The sequence below is a fragment of the Bidens hawaiensis genome, unplaced genomic scaffold, assembly GCF_021521415.1.
Source record: "Bidens hawaiensis isolate Kalapana, Puna unplaced genomic scaffold, B.hawaiensis_p1.1 tig00059366_1, whole genome shotgun sequence".
Taxonomy (NCBI): domain Eukaryota; kingdom Viridiplantae; phylum Streptophyta; class Magnoliopsida; order Asterales; family Asteraceae; genus Bidens; species Bidens hawaiensis.
The window spans coordinates 64,520-82,163 of NW_027500711.1; the positions used below are offsets into that span (position 1 = coordinate 64,520).

The 17,644-nt window shown below is 34.5% G+C and overlaps 2 protein-coding genes across 2 annotated transcripts; one reads left to right on the forward strand and one right to left on the reverse strand.

Annotated features, from left to right (window-relative positions):
* Nucleotides 1-684: 684 nt before the first annotated feature.
* On the forward strand, nt 685-8,872 carry LOC143602696 (protein translocase subunit SECA1, chloroplastic-like). Its single transcript, XM_077079727.1, has 19 exons — nt 685-1,119; nt 1,607-1,679; nt 2,058-2,264; nt 2,372-2,474; nt 2,562-2,742; nt 2,821-3,039; nt 3,319-3,432; nt 4,094-4,207; nt 4,294-4,461; nt 4,853-5,028; nt 5,150-5,216; nt 5,823-5,969; nt 6,073-6,237; nt 6,699-6,800; nt 6,878-7,129; nt 7,207-7,274; nt 7,357-7,474; nt 8,015-8,254; nt 8,498-8,872. The coding sequence occupies exons 1-19, from the start codon at nt 685-687 to the stop codon at nt 8,597-8,599; spliced, it is 3,051 nt and encodes a 1,016-aa protein (XP_076935842.1). The 3' UTR covers nt 8,600-8,872.
* Nucleotides 8,873-10,209: 1,337 nt separating this feature from the next.
* Nucleotides 10,210-15,254, reverse strand: LOC143602699 (protein S-acyltransferase 18-like). Its single transcript, XM_077079730.1, has 9 exons — nt 15,126-15,254; nt 14,929-15,042; nt 13,605-13,928; nt 13,058-13,126; nt 12,883-12,954; nt 12,662-12,790; nt 12,474-12,554; nt 11,339-11,503; nt 10,210-10,756 (listed from the first exon to the last, which is right to left on the reverse strand). Exons 1-9 carry the CDS (start codon nt 15,165-15,167, stop codon nt 10,280-10,282), a joined length of 1,473 nt encoding a protein of 490 aa, XP_076935845.1. The 5' UTR covers nt 15,168-15,254; the 3' UTR covers nt 10,210-10,279.
* Between the last annotated feature and the right edge of the window lie 2,390 nt (nt 15,255-17,644).

Genomic DNA, 17,644 nt, shown 5'->3' on the forward strand with positions numbered 1-17,644 from the left:
ATTTGTATGATCTCAGAGATTGCTTGTATGAACTCAGAATTACTTAATTAGTGTTGTAAATTTAACCGAATCATGCTGTTGCTTTTTTATTAGGTAATAGGTATATCATGACCCGACCCGAACCACTGACTCGAAAATTTTTATATTGTTTGACTTTGACCCAACACAAACCGAACCGCTGACCCAAAAATTTTTGGATCCATAACTTCGCCCTCCCCCCTGATAATTTTTCTCAAGCTTCGCCACTGGTGGGGAGGGTGGTGGAGATTATTAGGGTGAAAGAGGTGATGGAATGAAAAAAAAAAACAAGGGGATGAATGGAATGAATTTGAGATGTTTTAGAAAGAATGAAATGGACAAAGTAATGGTTAATTCCATTCCTTTAGCCAACCAAAAGCACTTTTATTCGTTCCTTCGTAAAGATCCATTCAATTCCAACTCCCATACCTGCATACAAAACGCTACCTTAGTTTTTTTTTTTTCGTTTAACCATGGGCAATTCCGTCATTTTACATATTAATAAATATTAATCTATAACCAAGTATCTTCTCCCTGTTTTAACACCTTATCCGAATCATCATCTTCATCATCTTCTTCCCCAAAACACCCAGAGTTGCAGGTCTCCTATCAATGGCGAACACAATCACAATTAAACAATAATACTACCAATTCTCCATCATTTCAATGGCTCTCGCATCTCAATCGCACGTCAACACCTTCTCCTCCTCATCCTCTCCAATTCTCACATCCAAATTCCACCAATTCCTCAGCCCTAATTTCACTCCAAACTTATTATTATCAACAGAATGCACCAATAGCATCAATAGCACTAGCAATAAGCATAGGCTCTATCGTTCGGATTGTAGTCATCGTGTTATTAGTAACCGGAAGGCGAGAACAGTGACATCAGCGGCGTTAGGAGGTCTTCTCGGTGGAATATTTAAAGGCGGAGCGGATACTGGCGAGGCGACTCGACAGCAATATGCAGCTACTGTTCAGCTTATTAATTCGCTTGAGGCGGAGCTAAGCTCGGTTTCGGATTCGGGTTTGAGAGAACGGACGGATGAATTGAAGTTACGAGCTCGGCAAGAGCCGCAGGCGTTGGACTCGCTGTTGCCTGTAAGCAGTTAGTTACGAGTAGTTTCGGTTATGAAGTTGTGGCTTAACTGAACAATCGGTTAATTAGGTTATTTGCTTACCCTAGCTATAGGAGTGTGCTTGGTTCGGTTATTAGCCTAAGTCCTCAACGGAAACTGAAACTGAAGTTATTGGTTAATCTAGGCTTTTAGTCAATCAGTTTTTCGGTTAACCGGTACGGTTTATTCGGTTAGTTTGTTGGTTTTTGGTTCTGTTCAGTTAATATCTGAAACTGAACTTGGGCTTAAATTTGTGCTTAGAAATACATGAAATGGATGTATAAACATGAAATTCATGAAATCGAGGTATAAAAGCTAAAAATATATGAAGATATAAGCGGTTCGGTTCGGTTGGGTTAAAAATATGATAACCGATTTTTGGTTTGGTTTTCAGTTCGGTTTTGGTTAACAGTTCGGTTATTGCTCACCCTTACCTAGCTCCATGACTTACTAATCTGTATGACTTGCAGGAAGCGTTTGCTATAGTGAGAGAAGCTTCGAAAAGAGTTCTAGGTCTTCGTCCATTTGATGTTCAACTAATAGGTAAATAAATGATTTAAGGTCATCTGCTAATCTGTAATGGCATCAAACATGAATTGAGAAATGAAAATTTTGAGTTTTATGGGTTTAAGTTTTTGATGTTTTAGGGAGTTTAGATTGAGAATTTGGGAATTAGGATATGTGTTCTAAAATAGGTTTCTGCAACTTAAACACCACCATCTAAAACCACTTGTTATTATCCACTAAAAAGGCTGCTTATGTTTACTATTAAGTGTAATGTGATGTAATGGTAGTAGGTTCACCTTTGGGTGGAGTGAGAATGCTTGATGCTAGCTACAAATAGGCTATATCTATTGTTGTACTAACAATTGTTTATTACGCGAGTGTTAACGATTTCATGTTGTTTTTGTGATGATATAGGTGGCATGGTACTTCATAAAGGAGAAATAGCTGAAATGAGAACTGGAGAGGGAAAGACTCTTGTGGCCATTTTACCAGCTTATTTAAATGCATTAACCGGTAAAGGAGTCCACATTGTTACAGTTAATGATTATCTTGCAAGGAGAGATTGTGAATGGGTTGGTCAAGTTGCTCGTTTCCTTGGACTCACGGTTGGCCTAATCCAGCGTATGCCTTACATTTCGTTATTATTTTTAAAATGCTTGCTGTTTTAGTGTTTATTGTATGATAATGCTTGTATTTAGTTAGCTATTAACAGTTATTTATTTGGGCAGAAAACATGACAAGTGAAGAAAGGAGGCAGAATTACTTGTGTGATATCACATATGTCACCAATAGTGAGCTTGGTTTTGATTACCTGAGAGACAATCTTGCCATGGAAAGTAATTTTTATGCTATGCAGACGTCAATTATAAATAAAAATATTTTTTACTTATAAGTTTTAATAATTCTTTTTGGTCCGCAGAGTGTTGATGAGCTTGTAATAAGGGGTTTTAATTACTGTGTAATCGATGAGGTTGATTCTATTCTTATAGACGAAGCAAGAACTCCTCTTATTATATCAGGACCTGCTGAAAAACCAAGTGAACATTACTATAAAGCAGCTAAAATAGCTGCTGCTTTTGAACGAGATATACATTACACAGTAAGGAAAGATGGTTAAAAATACTCTTTTTTTTGTTTTACTGAGTTTGGCATCAAAGTAATCATAATTTAATTGCAGGTTGACGAGAAGCAGAAGAATGTTTTACTTACAGAACAGGGGTATGCAGATGCTGAAGAAGTTCTTGAAGTAAAAGATTTATATGATCCAAGAGAACAATGGGCTTCATTTATCTTAAATGCTATAAAAGCTAAAGAGTTATTTCTTAGAGACGTGAATTATATTATTCGTGGAAAAGAGGTTCTCATAGTGGATGAGTTTAGTGGTCGAGTTATGCAGGTAATTTAATAACTTTACAATTATTTAGTTGTTTTTCTAATATAACTAATAATAATTTTTGTTACTACTAGTTAAATATTACATATACTTGTTGCACCAAATTAGTTATATTTTCCATTTATATCTATTTATTAGTTTTGGACAAAAGTGGCAATTAGCAGCTAACTTGTGATTAACTTTCTTGATTTCTTAGCCAACATTTGCAATTTTCATTGGATATCTAATACGGAATAACTGTAATTTTAATGGAAATTTAAAATCTGGTTGCTTTTATCACAGGGTAGGCGTTGGAGTGATGGGCTTCATCAAGCGGTGGAAGCTAAAGAAAGATTGCCCATTCAAAATGAGACTGTAACTCTGGCTTCAATTAGTTACCAAAACTTCTTTCTTCAGGTTCTGTTAATCCTTTTATCATTAAAGGGCTGGGAAAATAATTATTAGACTGGCCATTGGTTATGTAACGGATTAAAATCTGTTCAAGTTAAAAGAAGAAAAATCTTTTAAGTTTGTATTGTCTATTGATTGCGTATTAAATAGGGTCTTCATATATTGAGAGAATAATATTACATTCGAGTAACTTCTAGATATGATAATTATATAACGAGTCTTATACATGCGTTCAATATCCGTAAATGCTATTTAATAGCAAAGCACTTTTCAAAAACTTTGGTAATGGTTTTTTATGTCCCAGGCTTGTTTAGGCTAATATGGTAATTATGTTATTAATTTACCAAACAGGGACAAAAAGAACTTTTAAGTGATAAAGTCATAAAACTCACTTTAATTACCAGTTTAGGACATAAAGAAGTATAACTACCATATTGGACCATTTATGAAGAGTACCAGGACAACATTATTATCAGAATCTTTAATGATTTATGCCATCAGTAATGCTGTGTACTCGTATGCATTAAAATACACTTTGGGTGCTTTTGAAAATTGAACCATTCCTTTTTGTAGAAATATTTAATTTTACCGGTTTGAGATGAAAAATCACCCAAGTAAATGTGTTGAAATACGCCTCTACATGAACTTACCTTTGTAACTTTTACAGTTTCCAAAACTTTGTGGCATGACTGGCACAGCTGCAACCGAGAGTTCAGAATTTGAGAGTATTTACAAACTCAAAGTTACAATTGTCCCAACAAACAAACCTATGATACGAAAGGTGCATTAATTTGTAATATTCCACGTGTTCTCTTTGGTTTTTGTTAATATAAATATGTAACAAAGAAATAATATGGCCAACCACAGGATGAGTCAGATGTGGTGTTTAGAGCAACCAATGGAAAATGGCAGGCGGTTGTTGTAGAAATTTCTAGAATGAACAAAACGGGCCGGCCCGTGCTTGTTGGCACAACTAGTGTTGAGCAGAGTGATTTATTATCAACACAACTTCGCGAAGCTGGAATCACTCATGAGGTTATAATTCCTTTTTTTTCTATATATATTTTTCCCCAACGACTGAGCACAAAGATTAGGGAAAAATGCATAAAAGGTAATGGACTTTGGTTTAATTTCTTTTTTGGGTAACACACTTTATTGGCACTCACAAAACGGTTCTCTTAAAAAGTTTCATTTAGGATATTCTTCTACTAATTTAATCGGTTGTTAGGTGCCATGTCAGAGAAAAAATCAACATGTAAATCTATTTTCTTTAAAAAGTTTTATTTTGTATTAAACATTTTGAAAGTTGATGGTTACACGGGCCAATGTTCATTAGTTTTTATGTAATTTGCCATCAAAATAACCTCAGTTTTTTTCCTCCACAAAAGTTTCACTCGCATTCTGACTTAAATTATTCATTATGAAGGTTTTAAATGCAAAACCAGAAAATGTGGAGCGAGAAGCTGAGATTGTGGCACAAAGTGGTCGGCTGGGGGCAGTTACTATTGCTACTAATATGGCTGGTCGAGGAACAGATATTATTCTTGGTGGTAATGCAGAATTTATGGCTAGGTTGAAGTTACGAGAGCTGCTCATGCCAAGGTATTATTATTGCATAGTTAATTAAAATAAGTGTCCTTTCTGAGAAAAAAAAATGTAGTTTTGTTTGTTATTATGTTTCTATTCATTATGTATCAGCACTTGAATCATATTAATGCTGCAGTGTTGTTAAGCCAACTGAGGGAGTTTTTGTTTCCGTGAAGAAAGCCCCCCCAAAGAAGACATGGAAGGTTTGTCTATGCCTCTTTGTAGGGGTTGGTTTTGGGTTCAGACCGAACCAAAACTGAAATTTCAGTTTTAGAAGACTGACATTTCGGTTTTCTAGTTTTAGAAACCATTCGATTCTGATTTCATACGGGTTTTTGGCTTGAGATGTTTGGGCCTGAAAAAAATTGGCCGAAATTTATACAAAAGAATAAATGTGAGCCTAAAATTTTTGGCCAAGTAATCCAAATATTACAAATTCAGTTCAGTTACGCAGTTTGGTTTTGGAACGGAGCATAACCGACACCAAACCGTAACCTTTTGTTTTCAAAAAAGAAAACGCAAAGGAAAAAAACGACCGTTGGTTAGTCGGTTATGTTTTTTTGGTTTTTACAGCTTCAGCTGGGTTAATCTGCTTTTTGCCCATCCCTAGCTTTTTGTATAAATACTTTGTGGAGGGGGCAATTTCAACATGTTTATATTTGAAAGATTTGTATTATCATTGTAATAACACTGCTTTTTGTAATCATAGTTAACACTCGTATATTTATTTGCGGTCAACCCAATCCGACCCGTCTCAGTTTAGATCTACCAATAGTTCATGTCATCTCTTACATGTTCATGTTTTGCAGGTGAGTGAAAGGTTGTTCCCATGTGCACTATCTGAAAAAACCAGCAAGGTTGTCGAGGAAGCTGTACAGTCAGCTGCCAGCTCATGGGGTCGAAGAGCTTTACCTGAGCTGGAAGCCGAAGAGCGGCTCTCTTATGCTTGTGAAAAGGTGACACCTGTTTTTAAACAGATGATGAAAATATATTATAGATCATTTGATAAAGTTTATTGCAAATTTCACAAAACAACTAATGCTGTGTAGTATTTTGTAGGGTCCCACTCAAGATGAAGTAATTGCTAAATTGCGCCAATCATTTTTAGAAATAGCAAAAGAATATAAAGCCTACACAGAAGAAGAAAAAAAGAAGGTTGTAGCTGCTGGAGGACTTCATGTTGTTGGTACAGAACGCCATGAGTCACGACGAATTGACAATCAGGTGTCGTTTTTTTCTTTTAATGTGATTTAGTATTATGCACACATACACAGAGTCAATCACTCAAGAACCTTAAATATGTTAAAAGATTGAGAACCAGTATAAAAGTCATAAAATGCACACACATGGCTAAAAACAACACTGTGCCATTTTTGTAAATATTGCAATTGTGCGATGTTAATAGAAATGCCATTGTGTTTTTGCTATCTTTGTGCGTTTTATTGTGCATTTAGTATTTGTTCTTACCATATTTAAGGTTCTCACGTGATAATTACATATATGTATGTAGCTATGTTATGCTATATATGCTATATAGCGTAGCTAGCCTAACATAGCATAGATCGTCGTGTCGGCAAAGATATCGGCATAGCATACGCAATATTGAGTTCTTGATTTTATAAACATACATACATATGCACTTACATATGTGTGTGAATAATACTTGAACTTCCAAATGTATACAGCTGCGTGGACGAAGTGGGAGGCAAGGGGATCCCGGAAGTACCCGTTTCTTTCTCAGTCTTGAAGATAACATCTTTCGAATATTTGGTGGTGATCGGATTCAGGTTCAAACTCGTCTTATATTTTTCTTTCTAATTACATAATAGATTATTTAAATCTCAATGAACATTAAAACTGTTAGGGCATGATGAGAGCTTTTAGAGTTGAGGATTTACCGATTGAATCAAAAATGCTGACTAAAGCACTTGATGAAGCCCAAAGAAAAGTGGAAAATTACTTTTTTGACATCCGAAAACAGTTATTTGAATATGATGAGGTTTTGAATAGTCAAAGAGACCGTGTTTATACCGAGAGAAGAAGAGCTTTAGAATCTGAAGATCTCCAATCTCTACTTATTGAGTATGCTGAACTCACAATGGATGACATATTAGAGGTTTTAATATATTGCTACTTAGATTTTTATTTTTTATTTATATTAATTTAATAATTTTTTTTTTGGAATCTTAACAGGCAAATATTGGTCCTGATACTCCTAAAGAAAACTGGGATTTTGAAAAGCTTATTGCGAAACTCCATCAGTAAGTTCATATTTCAATATATGTTAATTATTTTTACCTCTTTATGTAAAAGTACAAATTATAATAACTTATTTGACTGCAGGTATTGCTATTTATTGAATGATTTGACTCCAGAATTACTTGCGACCAATTCTTCAACTTATGATGAGTTGGGGAATTATCTTCGTCTTCGTGGACGTGAAGCATATTTACAGAAAAGGGTAATTAGTACTCTTGCATATACGGGTGCAAACGAGCCGAGCTGCTCGCGAGCTACTTGAGATCGGCTCGTGAAAAAGCTCGATCGAGCAAAGCTTAAACGAGCATGAGCCCGAGCTCGAGCCTAAAAGTGAGCTCGTTTAATAAACTGGCCTGAGCTTACTTATCGAGCCTAAATGAGCCTGCTATTAATATAAATGTTACAATATATATTTATATATCTTCAATAATTATTAATTAATCTATACAATGCTATGAAAAAATAACTAGATAATATATAGTATGCTATATTGCTATATATAAAATTATATTTGGAAAAAAACTATATAAAAATAATTATAAATATATGAAAAATTAAGAAATAGTAAACGAGTAGAGCCTGAGCCGAACTCGAGCTTGAAAAACTACTAACGACCCGAGCTCAAGCAAATTTAAACGACTCGGGCTCGGTTTGCACCCCTACTTGAATATAAAAAAAAGCCAGTAGGTTGACTTTATGAACTACATTATCATTTACATAAACATGCGAATATTATTTATAGGATATCGTGGATAGAGAAGCACCAGGATTAATGAAAGAAGCGGAAAGATTCTTAATATTGAGCAACATAGATCGGCTATGGAAAGAACACTTGCAAGCGCTTAAATTTGTTCAACAAGCTGTAGGCTTACGTGGATATGCACAACGGGACCCGCTTATCGAGTACAAACTTGAAGGATACAATCTCTTTATTGAAATGATGGCACAAATAAGAAGAAATGTTATATACTCTATATACCAGGTTGGTCATGACTTCTTCCATATATAATTATATTTGTTTGATATTACTTAACAATTTTAGCAATCAAGTTACTTCTATTGCTGATTTTTCAATAACTGCTGACGTGGCATCTTTATTTCTAGTGTCAATTTACATGTAAAATAAGTTAAAAATGAGGCTGGTTGCTAAAATCAGTAATAAGTTGTAAGTAAATTTTATATTTTGCATTAGATGATTGTCATCTGATGTCTGCTCTTATTTCAGTTTAAACCCGTGATGGTGAAGGATCCTGCAAAAACCCGCAAAGATGGTTCAAACGGGTCGGTTCCCCCAGCATCATCTGTCAGCTCTGAGGCCAAAGTATGACATGGATTTGCAAATATTATTTTTGAGTCCTCAAAGGCGAACCCGTAATGTGTATCATATATATCTTTGAATTCATCAACTTCTAAAGATGATTTCATAGAGCTCATGTTATGAAACTAAAGTTACAGAGCTAGCATATTACTCTCTTACAATCTTATTTTTTAATTGTAGAATACATGGTGATGGTTAAAAATAAATGTTGATTCGGTTGAGGGCGTGCATGTGTCGGTTTGAGAGCCTAAAACCGACCAATGCACGCCTGGAGTTAAAATATTGTTGATTCATTTGAGGTTACATAGTCACATTAATATATAGCATGTGTATGAGGGTGAATACGTTTGTTTTTTTTACTTCGTTTACTTTGTTATTGGTTTTTATAAACTTGTATTTTATAAGATAAAATGTGAAGATATCAGAATAAAAATAGAAATAACTGTCGGCCGACAAACGAATAAATGTAGTAATTCATAGAGGTTAGCCTAATAACCAAAATAACTGAAACGAATTAAGCAAACCGTAGACGGTTTGGCTAAGCCATTTTCTAAAAACAGAATTTCATGGTTCGGTTTTGTAATGGTGTGTCACGACCGAACTGAATGATACGTTATGCTTTTGCTTGAATCAAGCAAAACTTTTGAAATTACATATCTATATTAAACGTGGTAAAACAATTCTAAGTGGTTGCTTAGCTGCTTAACAGAACCACTTTATATATTTAACTGCAAAATGAAATTAATCAAACCAATTAGCTATACTTTTTTAGTACCCAAGCTTTTAGTAATCGTTTGGTTATGCGAGGTTAAACCGAACCAAACTAAACCAAACCGTGCACACCTTTAATAGTGTGCAAGTGGATGTTAACTAAGGGTGTAAATGAGCTTAGCTGAGCCCAAGCTTCCCTAGGCTCGATCTCGGTTTATGAGTAGCTTTTAAAGCTCAATCTCGACTCGTTTCAGTCAATTTCTAGGGCTCAATCTCGACTCGTGGGTAGTTTTTCAAGCTCGAGCTCGCGTTCAACTCGTTTATTATACTTATATTTTGTATATATCTTAATTATATAAAATAATTAAGATATATACAAAATTGGGCCCCATATAAAATAATTTATATTATCTACTAATTTTTTTCATAATTTTATATATAATAATAAGCATCATAAAGTTATATCTTTGATATATTAATATATTAAATAAAAATTATATAAATAATGGGTTCACTTAGGCTCACGAGCCGGCTCAAGCTTGACAAATGAGGCTCATGCTCGGGTTCATTTGTTAAACAAACTTATTTTTAGGCTCAAGTTCCTCTAAGCTTGAGTTCCTTTAAGCTCGGCTCGATTCATAACTTTTAACAGGCCAATCTCTATTAGCTCACAAAAAGCATGGCTCATTTGCACCCCTAATGTTATAATATTCGCCTTTAAGTACACACTTCTTGATTCTTATGGTTTATAATATTTTCTAATACTGTGGATTCACCCTCCTTAAGTACACACCATAAAACATTCATCAGTCTAATCAACAAAATTTTAGGACATAAACCACTTACATTGTGAATGAATAAACACAAATAAATATTAAATACAATTTTATATGTGTGAAATGTGAATGAATAACCCCATTAGAATCAACATAAATAACACTCAAATACACATATTTCTCAAAGATTGAGAACATAAATCTATCTTGGAGACGGTGAAGACTCGATTTCGCCCGTTTTCATAACCGAACACAAAACCTGCTTCGAAATATACGTCTCAAGTTCCTTAGAAACCTCAGTCAACTTGAGATCAAAGTTACTCTTGTACATTTGTTTTGGTGATGGAGAAACAGATAACCGTCTTCTAGGACTCGAAAGCCTGCCTTTTACAAGAAGTGGAGTAACACCAACACCATTGTTGTTGTTATCTATGCTTGATGTCGTTAATGATGGCCCGATTTTTGTCTCGAGTGGCAGTGGTTTAAGTGTATCATTGTTTTCATTAACTGTTTGTTGTCTCATGAACCTTTCGCGGGCTTTATCAGCAGCTAACTGAGCTTTTTCACGGCTCATTTTGATGAGTTTCCATGGATTTATGCTTGCACGAAAACCTTTTCCCTCAGGTTTTTTAGCTGATTGTGGTTCTTTATCTATTCGAACCGAAAGTACTTGTTGGCTCTGAAAATATATTGACATCCAGTTATTATTTTTTGATTTGCGACTCGCACGAGGAAAGATATCACTATAATAGTAATCAAGTTTAATGATGTTTCAGATGATTACATATGTTGAAGTAACTTGTCACATGTGTGAATTGACGTGCCACGTCATCGGTTTTACACAATTGACATGCCACGTTGGCAATGTGGATTTCGGCCAATTTAAAAAAAAGTACAAAAGTTGATAATCCATGTTTTAATATTGTTACAGCATTAAATTTTTTTAAGAAAAAAATTGACATACAAGGTTATGTATGCTAATGTTGCATGCCAATAATGATGTTGCATATGCTGGCGTGCCACATCAGCATATGCAACACATGATACACATTCCAGGTCATATTTTTTTTTTAAGAAAATCACAAATTTAAAACATATGTGAGAATTGACTACTATCTGATGACACTTTCTTAGCAGATAACTAAAAAACAAATAAAAAAACCATTTAAAAAAGTGTAAGTGGAAGAAATGTGAGAATTGGCTACTATCTAATGACACTTTCTTAGCAAATAATAAAAATAAAAAGTCTAATATTACATACCTCTGGGCTTCTGTCTCTACATATTCTGAATCTTGTTTTTTCAGGGGAATCCAACTCTATGCTCTCGTCTGACGAAAAATCTGAATCATCTTCGTCTGACATTTCTTGTGCCAATAACTCATTTTCATCTTTCATTGCCATTATGTAATCATAAGTTCTCATTCCCTAAAATATCATCCATCATATGTATTTGATTATTAATTGTTGGAAGTGTAAAACGAATATATGGCAATGTTTAGTGTTGTACTATTGTGTAGTTTTCTAGTTTTGTGTATAATGTAACTAACTGATCCTTAAAAAATAGATCATCTAATTATCAACATAAGCACATCCAAACACTATTTCTAGCAACCCATGTTGCTACAGCTAATAACTTATTCTAGTTATTTCTAGGGATGTAAACGAGACAAGCTGCTCATGAGATAATTGAGATCGGCTCGCTACAAGCTTGAATCGAATCAAGCTTAAACGAGCTCGAATCGAGTAGAGTTTAAACGAGACTCTCGAGCTCTGAAAAATGCTAATTTAGCAGACGAGTTTGAGCCCGAGCTTCACTTATCGAGTTCAATCCGGCTAGCGAGCCTATTATTTATATCATTTTTATACAAGATATTAAATATATATTTACAAAATCATTATTATTATGTAAAAAATAACAATAAAAATAACTAATAACTAAATAATTAGCAATTTATATAAAAAATAAATATAAATGTATCTAAAATAATAAAAAATAAACGAGTCGAGCATGAGCCAAGCTCAAAAGGCTACTCACGAGCCAAGCTTGAGATTTACAAATAGAACTCGAAACGAGCCGCTGCCAAGCTCAACCTCGAGCTCTAGGAAGTTAAACGAGCGGAGCTTGAGCCTAGTCAAACTCCACCTCAGCTCGGCTTGTTTACACCCCTAAGTATATTCCAAGCTTGAGATTTACAAATAGAACTCGAAACGAGCCGCTGCCAAGCTCAACCTCGAGCTCTAGGAAGTTAAACGAGCGGAGCTTGAGCCTAGTCAAACTCCACCTCAGCTTGGCTTGTTTACACCCCTAAGTATATTCCATGTCACATAATCACTTTCCATACACCCCGTAGATCCGAATTCTGAAGGCATATACCACAACTAACAGTATACATACCTTGCGGATGAGAACGACATGAAAGAAGAAAAGTTGTCCTAGAGCCGCTGAACCGTAAGCAGTCAGTAAAACTAGCAAAACCTATTTCATTTGCATCACAAATCAAATCAAAATCAATAATAAATATAATTATTTTCTTTATTATTTTCAATTTTTATACTTTTGGTCATGAAATAAGAAAGACTTACACATATGGCTGCAATAAGTCCTCTTGGAAAATAAAGATGGAGTCTTTTCACAAGCTCCTTGTCTAATCCATGTGCATCTGTAAAGCACCTTATAAAAATGGTAATTGCAGTCCCTCCTTCCATAATAAGCTGGATTATAAAAGTTGACCCGTCAACACAATAATTGGTCACTAAAAAAATGAGATATGGTAAAACTGTAAAGTAGCAAGTTGCATACTAACCATTAATAACACAGAGATTAGGAGAAGAATGAAGGTCCTATAGTTCTTTTTCCCAACACAGTTATTTAACCACTGAAACCAGAAACCATTGTCGCACTATGTCAGATACACAGGATCTTATAATGAAGAAAACAATAGAATATATGTATATATACATATGCCAAGATTTACTTGCCCTGCAGTGGTGATCAAACCCTTCAACACACCGATTGCAAGTCCTGCAGTGCTTACTATGCTTTTTAACCTGTGAAAACAAACATATTTGGGTCAGTTATGGGTCAAACCCGTGAACACGTTTAGCTAAATGGGTCGTGTTCGGTCGACCTGTAAGGTATTAGATTGGCCGGTGTAACCTGTTTAATATATACTTTTTTATTAAGATGTGTTATTTGTAATTACATTAACTAATCATACGTTTTATGTCCAAGTTTAAAAGATAAAAGAAAAAATAGCATCAATTTTATAGTTTAAAGTAATTATTTCATATACATTTGTATTGTTTGTAATTACCACTATGCAAAAAAAACAAAAAAATATAATTTCAGGTTAAATGGGCCGTATTCTTGTCAACCTGGGATAACTCGTGTTGTCACTGTCGTGCACAGACACAATTTTCTGGTTCATGTTGTGTTCAGGTTTGTGTCAGATTTGGCCCGCCAACCAACGAACATAACCCATTTAGCAATCCTACTTAAGACTCGGAAATTTGGCAAAAGGTTAACCTGAGAATCACAAAGGAGGCAAAATGAGATGTCATCTTGAAACGGGCCAGGTGAAACCGAGTCATCCTTGATGACAAGGGGAAATGGAAGCAGAGGTTCCATTTGAGCTGTGGTACTCAAAGGATCAAGGTACTTTCGCCTTATAAACTTCCTAAGAATCTTGCGTTCAATCTTTGTGAAAAACCTCATAATAATGTGACCCAAAAGAAAACCATAATTAATCTGATTTGACATGCTTTTAGACTTCTTCTTCCTTTTGCAGTATGTTTTATCAGTTGGATCAATTGCAGTGCACCTTACAAACAGAAACATAACTGCTAGTGCCTGAAACTCAAAAACAACTATTTAATTATCATTCGTTCGATGACAAACAATCCCATCTCTTAGAATCACGTTAATTAATAGAGGTGTGCAGCATCAAACCGAAAAAACCAATGCGAAACCGAAATGAACAAACCAAAAAAAAAACTGAGCTGAAGCAAAAACCGACGAATAGGTTTTATATTTTTGTAAAAACCGAGCGTACAACTCAGTTTTAGTTTTGCATGTAAAAAAACCGAACCGAACTTATAAACTTTCATTTTTTTTTAAATAATTTACAAGAAACTAAATAAATAGGTAACTCAAATTCTAGCCCAAATGTATAATAATCAATTGGCTAACTCATTATCAAAATGTATAAAGTCCAAATTCATTAGTCCGAACCCTAACAACAAAACCGAAAGGTTTTCAAAAATTCAAAAACCAAAGTTTCAGTTTTTGGTTCGGTTTTAGATAGGGGTGGAAACGAACCGAGCCAGGCTCCTTCGTTTTGACTTACGAGAGCTCGAGCTCAGCTCATGTTTTGAGCTATTTTCCTGAAGCTCGAGCTCGGCTTATTAGTTGCTTTCTAAAGCTCAGGCTTGCCTCATTATTATCTATTAATAAATTTATATACATTTTTTATTATTTTATTATTTTGAGAAAAACCTTAAAAGAACCTAAGCTTAGCTCTAGCTTGTCTAGTACCTCAAACGAGACAAAGCTCGACGGTGCAGTGTGATCGATAACTATATGAGGTAAAACTTAAAAAACACACAAGGCTCGTTAAGGCCTGACGAGCCTAAACGAGCTTCCCAGTCCCACTCAAGGCTCAATCTCAGTAACGATAACTAAATGAGCTTAATTTAAGGCTGGTCAGCTCAATCCGAGCTTTCTATCGATCCGAGCTCGAGTAGATTGCAAGCAGCTCGGCTCGTTTGCACCCCTAATTTTAGCCCAAAACCGACCCAAACTGAACCGAGCACACCATCTAACACAATCAACTAACTACCAATACTCATACCGTAAACGAGAAGACCGAGTTAACAACAATCACCGCCGTTCTCGAGCCAACAAACAACCCTACAAAGCTATAAAAAGCCGCAACTAGAAATCCGTAGATCGACATTCCAACTACCTGTAAACACAAACAATCAGCTTAATCTCTTAAAATAATATTAATATTAATATCAAAACCCTAGAAAGAATAATTGAAACTACCTGTAGAGGATGAAGAGGACGTTGCCATCCATGGCGCCTCATGATTACGTGAAATTAAACACTAGAATGTGTTGAATTTGAGCTGAAGGATTGTAATTAACGGTTAATCGATTGAGATCGTGGAAGCAGATCGAGAGAGTATTATTATTATTGTTGTTATTGTTGAATAAACCCTAATGGAGTTCAACGGTCGCATTTGGGAATTCGAATTTTGAGTTTAAGAGGGTGAATTGGGGATTTAAATGTTTTGTGTTGTTTGTACATAGCTCCCTCTACTTTTAAGTTTTTCTAAATTATGGTCAAAAGTTAATGGATAATAATAATAACAACAACAATACTTTTAAGTTTTTCTAAATTATGGTCAAAAGTTAATGGATTAGAATAATAATAATAACAATAATAATAATTCTCACAAAGTTAATAATATTATTGTTCCTCATTTTCTCTAAAATTAGGGAGTGGGAGGGTGGTGGTGAAATCCAGGTCCATTTGCTCCCATGTATTTCTTTATTTTCTTCTTGTTTTTCTTCATTTTTCCATGCACGGTACCGGTATTATCCCATGTTCTCCGTTCCGGTTTTTCCTTAACTCTCTCTCATTTTACACTATATTAATATATCAAAACCCTTGAAAAAAAATTGAAACTACTAGTAGTGGATGAAATGGACGTTGCCAGCCATGGCGCCTCATGATTACGTGAAAATAAAATGTAGAATGTGTTAGATTTTGAGCTGAATAACTATAATGAATGGTTACTTGACCGAGATCGTGGAAGCAGACCGAGAGAATATTGTTGTTGTTGTTGTTCAACCCTAATTGAGTTCAACGATTGCATTTGAAAATTTGAATTTTGAGTTAGTTGTGCATATAGGCTCCTTCTAATCACAAGTGTTTTTAAATTATGGTCAAAAGTTAAGGGATTAAAATAATAATAATTCTCATAACTTTAGTACTCGGGACGAGTCGTCCCGTTCACAATTTCCTCGCGGTGGGGGTGGTGGGGGGGCGTTTGGCGGCAATCGAATCCATTTTCTCCCATTTTTTCCCGACTTCCTCCAGTGTCTTCTTATTTTTCTTGATTCTCTTATGGAAACCGGTGAAAAGTGACCTGGGAGAAAATGGTGGTAGAGGCAATCGAATCCATTTTCTCCCCCCCCCCCCCCCCCCAAATCCCTAACTTCCTCCATTTTCTTATTGTTTTCCTTCATTCTTCCATGGAAGCTGGTGTAAAGTCACCGGGGAGAAAACAAGGTGATGATGTTCCCGCACGTACCTATTTTATCCCATGGTCTCCCTGGCTCAACTCTGTGTGCTCTAATAGGGATGAGAATTTTTTACTGAGTACTGGTACTCGATTTTAATGTTTTCGGTGTTGGTATTATTCGGTTTTGGTATTTTAAAAGTATTGATGCCAATTTCTAGCATACCGAAAAATCAATAAGGTATTCGATGTATTGGTACGATAAAGTTGTGATAAAGGGTACGATACCGATCTCGTTCTTATTCCATAAGGCACTTATTACATATAGAGTAGTGAATTTCATACAAAACCTTTCCACTTTCAGCATTTTTCAAGTTATTGGCAAAAGTTAAGGGGCAGATTTATGCAATTCGCATATTCTTTTTTGAATACAAAAGTAAATTATATATATATATATATATATATATATATATATATATATATTATAGGGTCAAGTTATTATACAAAGAGAGACAAAAATGAGAAGGGTGAAAAGGATTTGTAGCAAAACAAAACCCTAAAAAAATAATAAAAATTTAATTAAAAAAATCATAACTCAAATTTTAATACAAAAACGAAAAATGTAAAAACACAAAAATTTTTCACCGTCTTACTCGTTCTCAAAAATTTTTTTGAAAAAGACACAATATTGAGCGAAATAAATTATTGTGTCTTTTTATTTATCACTGTGTTTTGTGTTTACTTTCGTCATTGATTGTGTTCTTTTTTATTGACATTATGTCTTTTTTCCTTGATATTGTGTTATATTTCTCAACATTGTGTCATATTTTGTTCGGCATTATGTTATATTTTGCGATCTATTGTGTCTGTTTATCATTGTATTGTTTTTTCATTTTCGGCATTGTGCCATTTTTTATTTCATAACGCAAATGACGGGGGAAACATTTTGGTTTTTTAATCTTTTTCGTTTATCATTTATATATTGAGTTATGATTTTTTTTATTATTTAAAAAAATGTTTTGAGAGTTTTTTGTGTAACCATAAATCTTTCCCACACTTCTCATTTTTGTCTTCATTTGCATTTTAACTTTACCCCTATATTATATATTATATTATATTTTACTCGTCACGATTTTGAATACAAAATCATATCAAAATGTAAATAAAAATAAACAAGCCACATGGTGTATACTGAATTTCATAAAATATTGTGCATCAGTGGTTATAAAAGGTAAATAAAATTGTTATTTAGCATAAATAATTTAAGAAGTAAATTATATTTGGCATAGGCAGTTTGTCGATGAAATATATATCATAT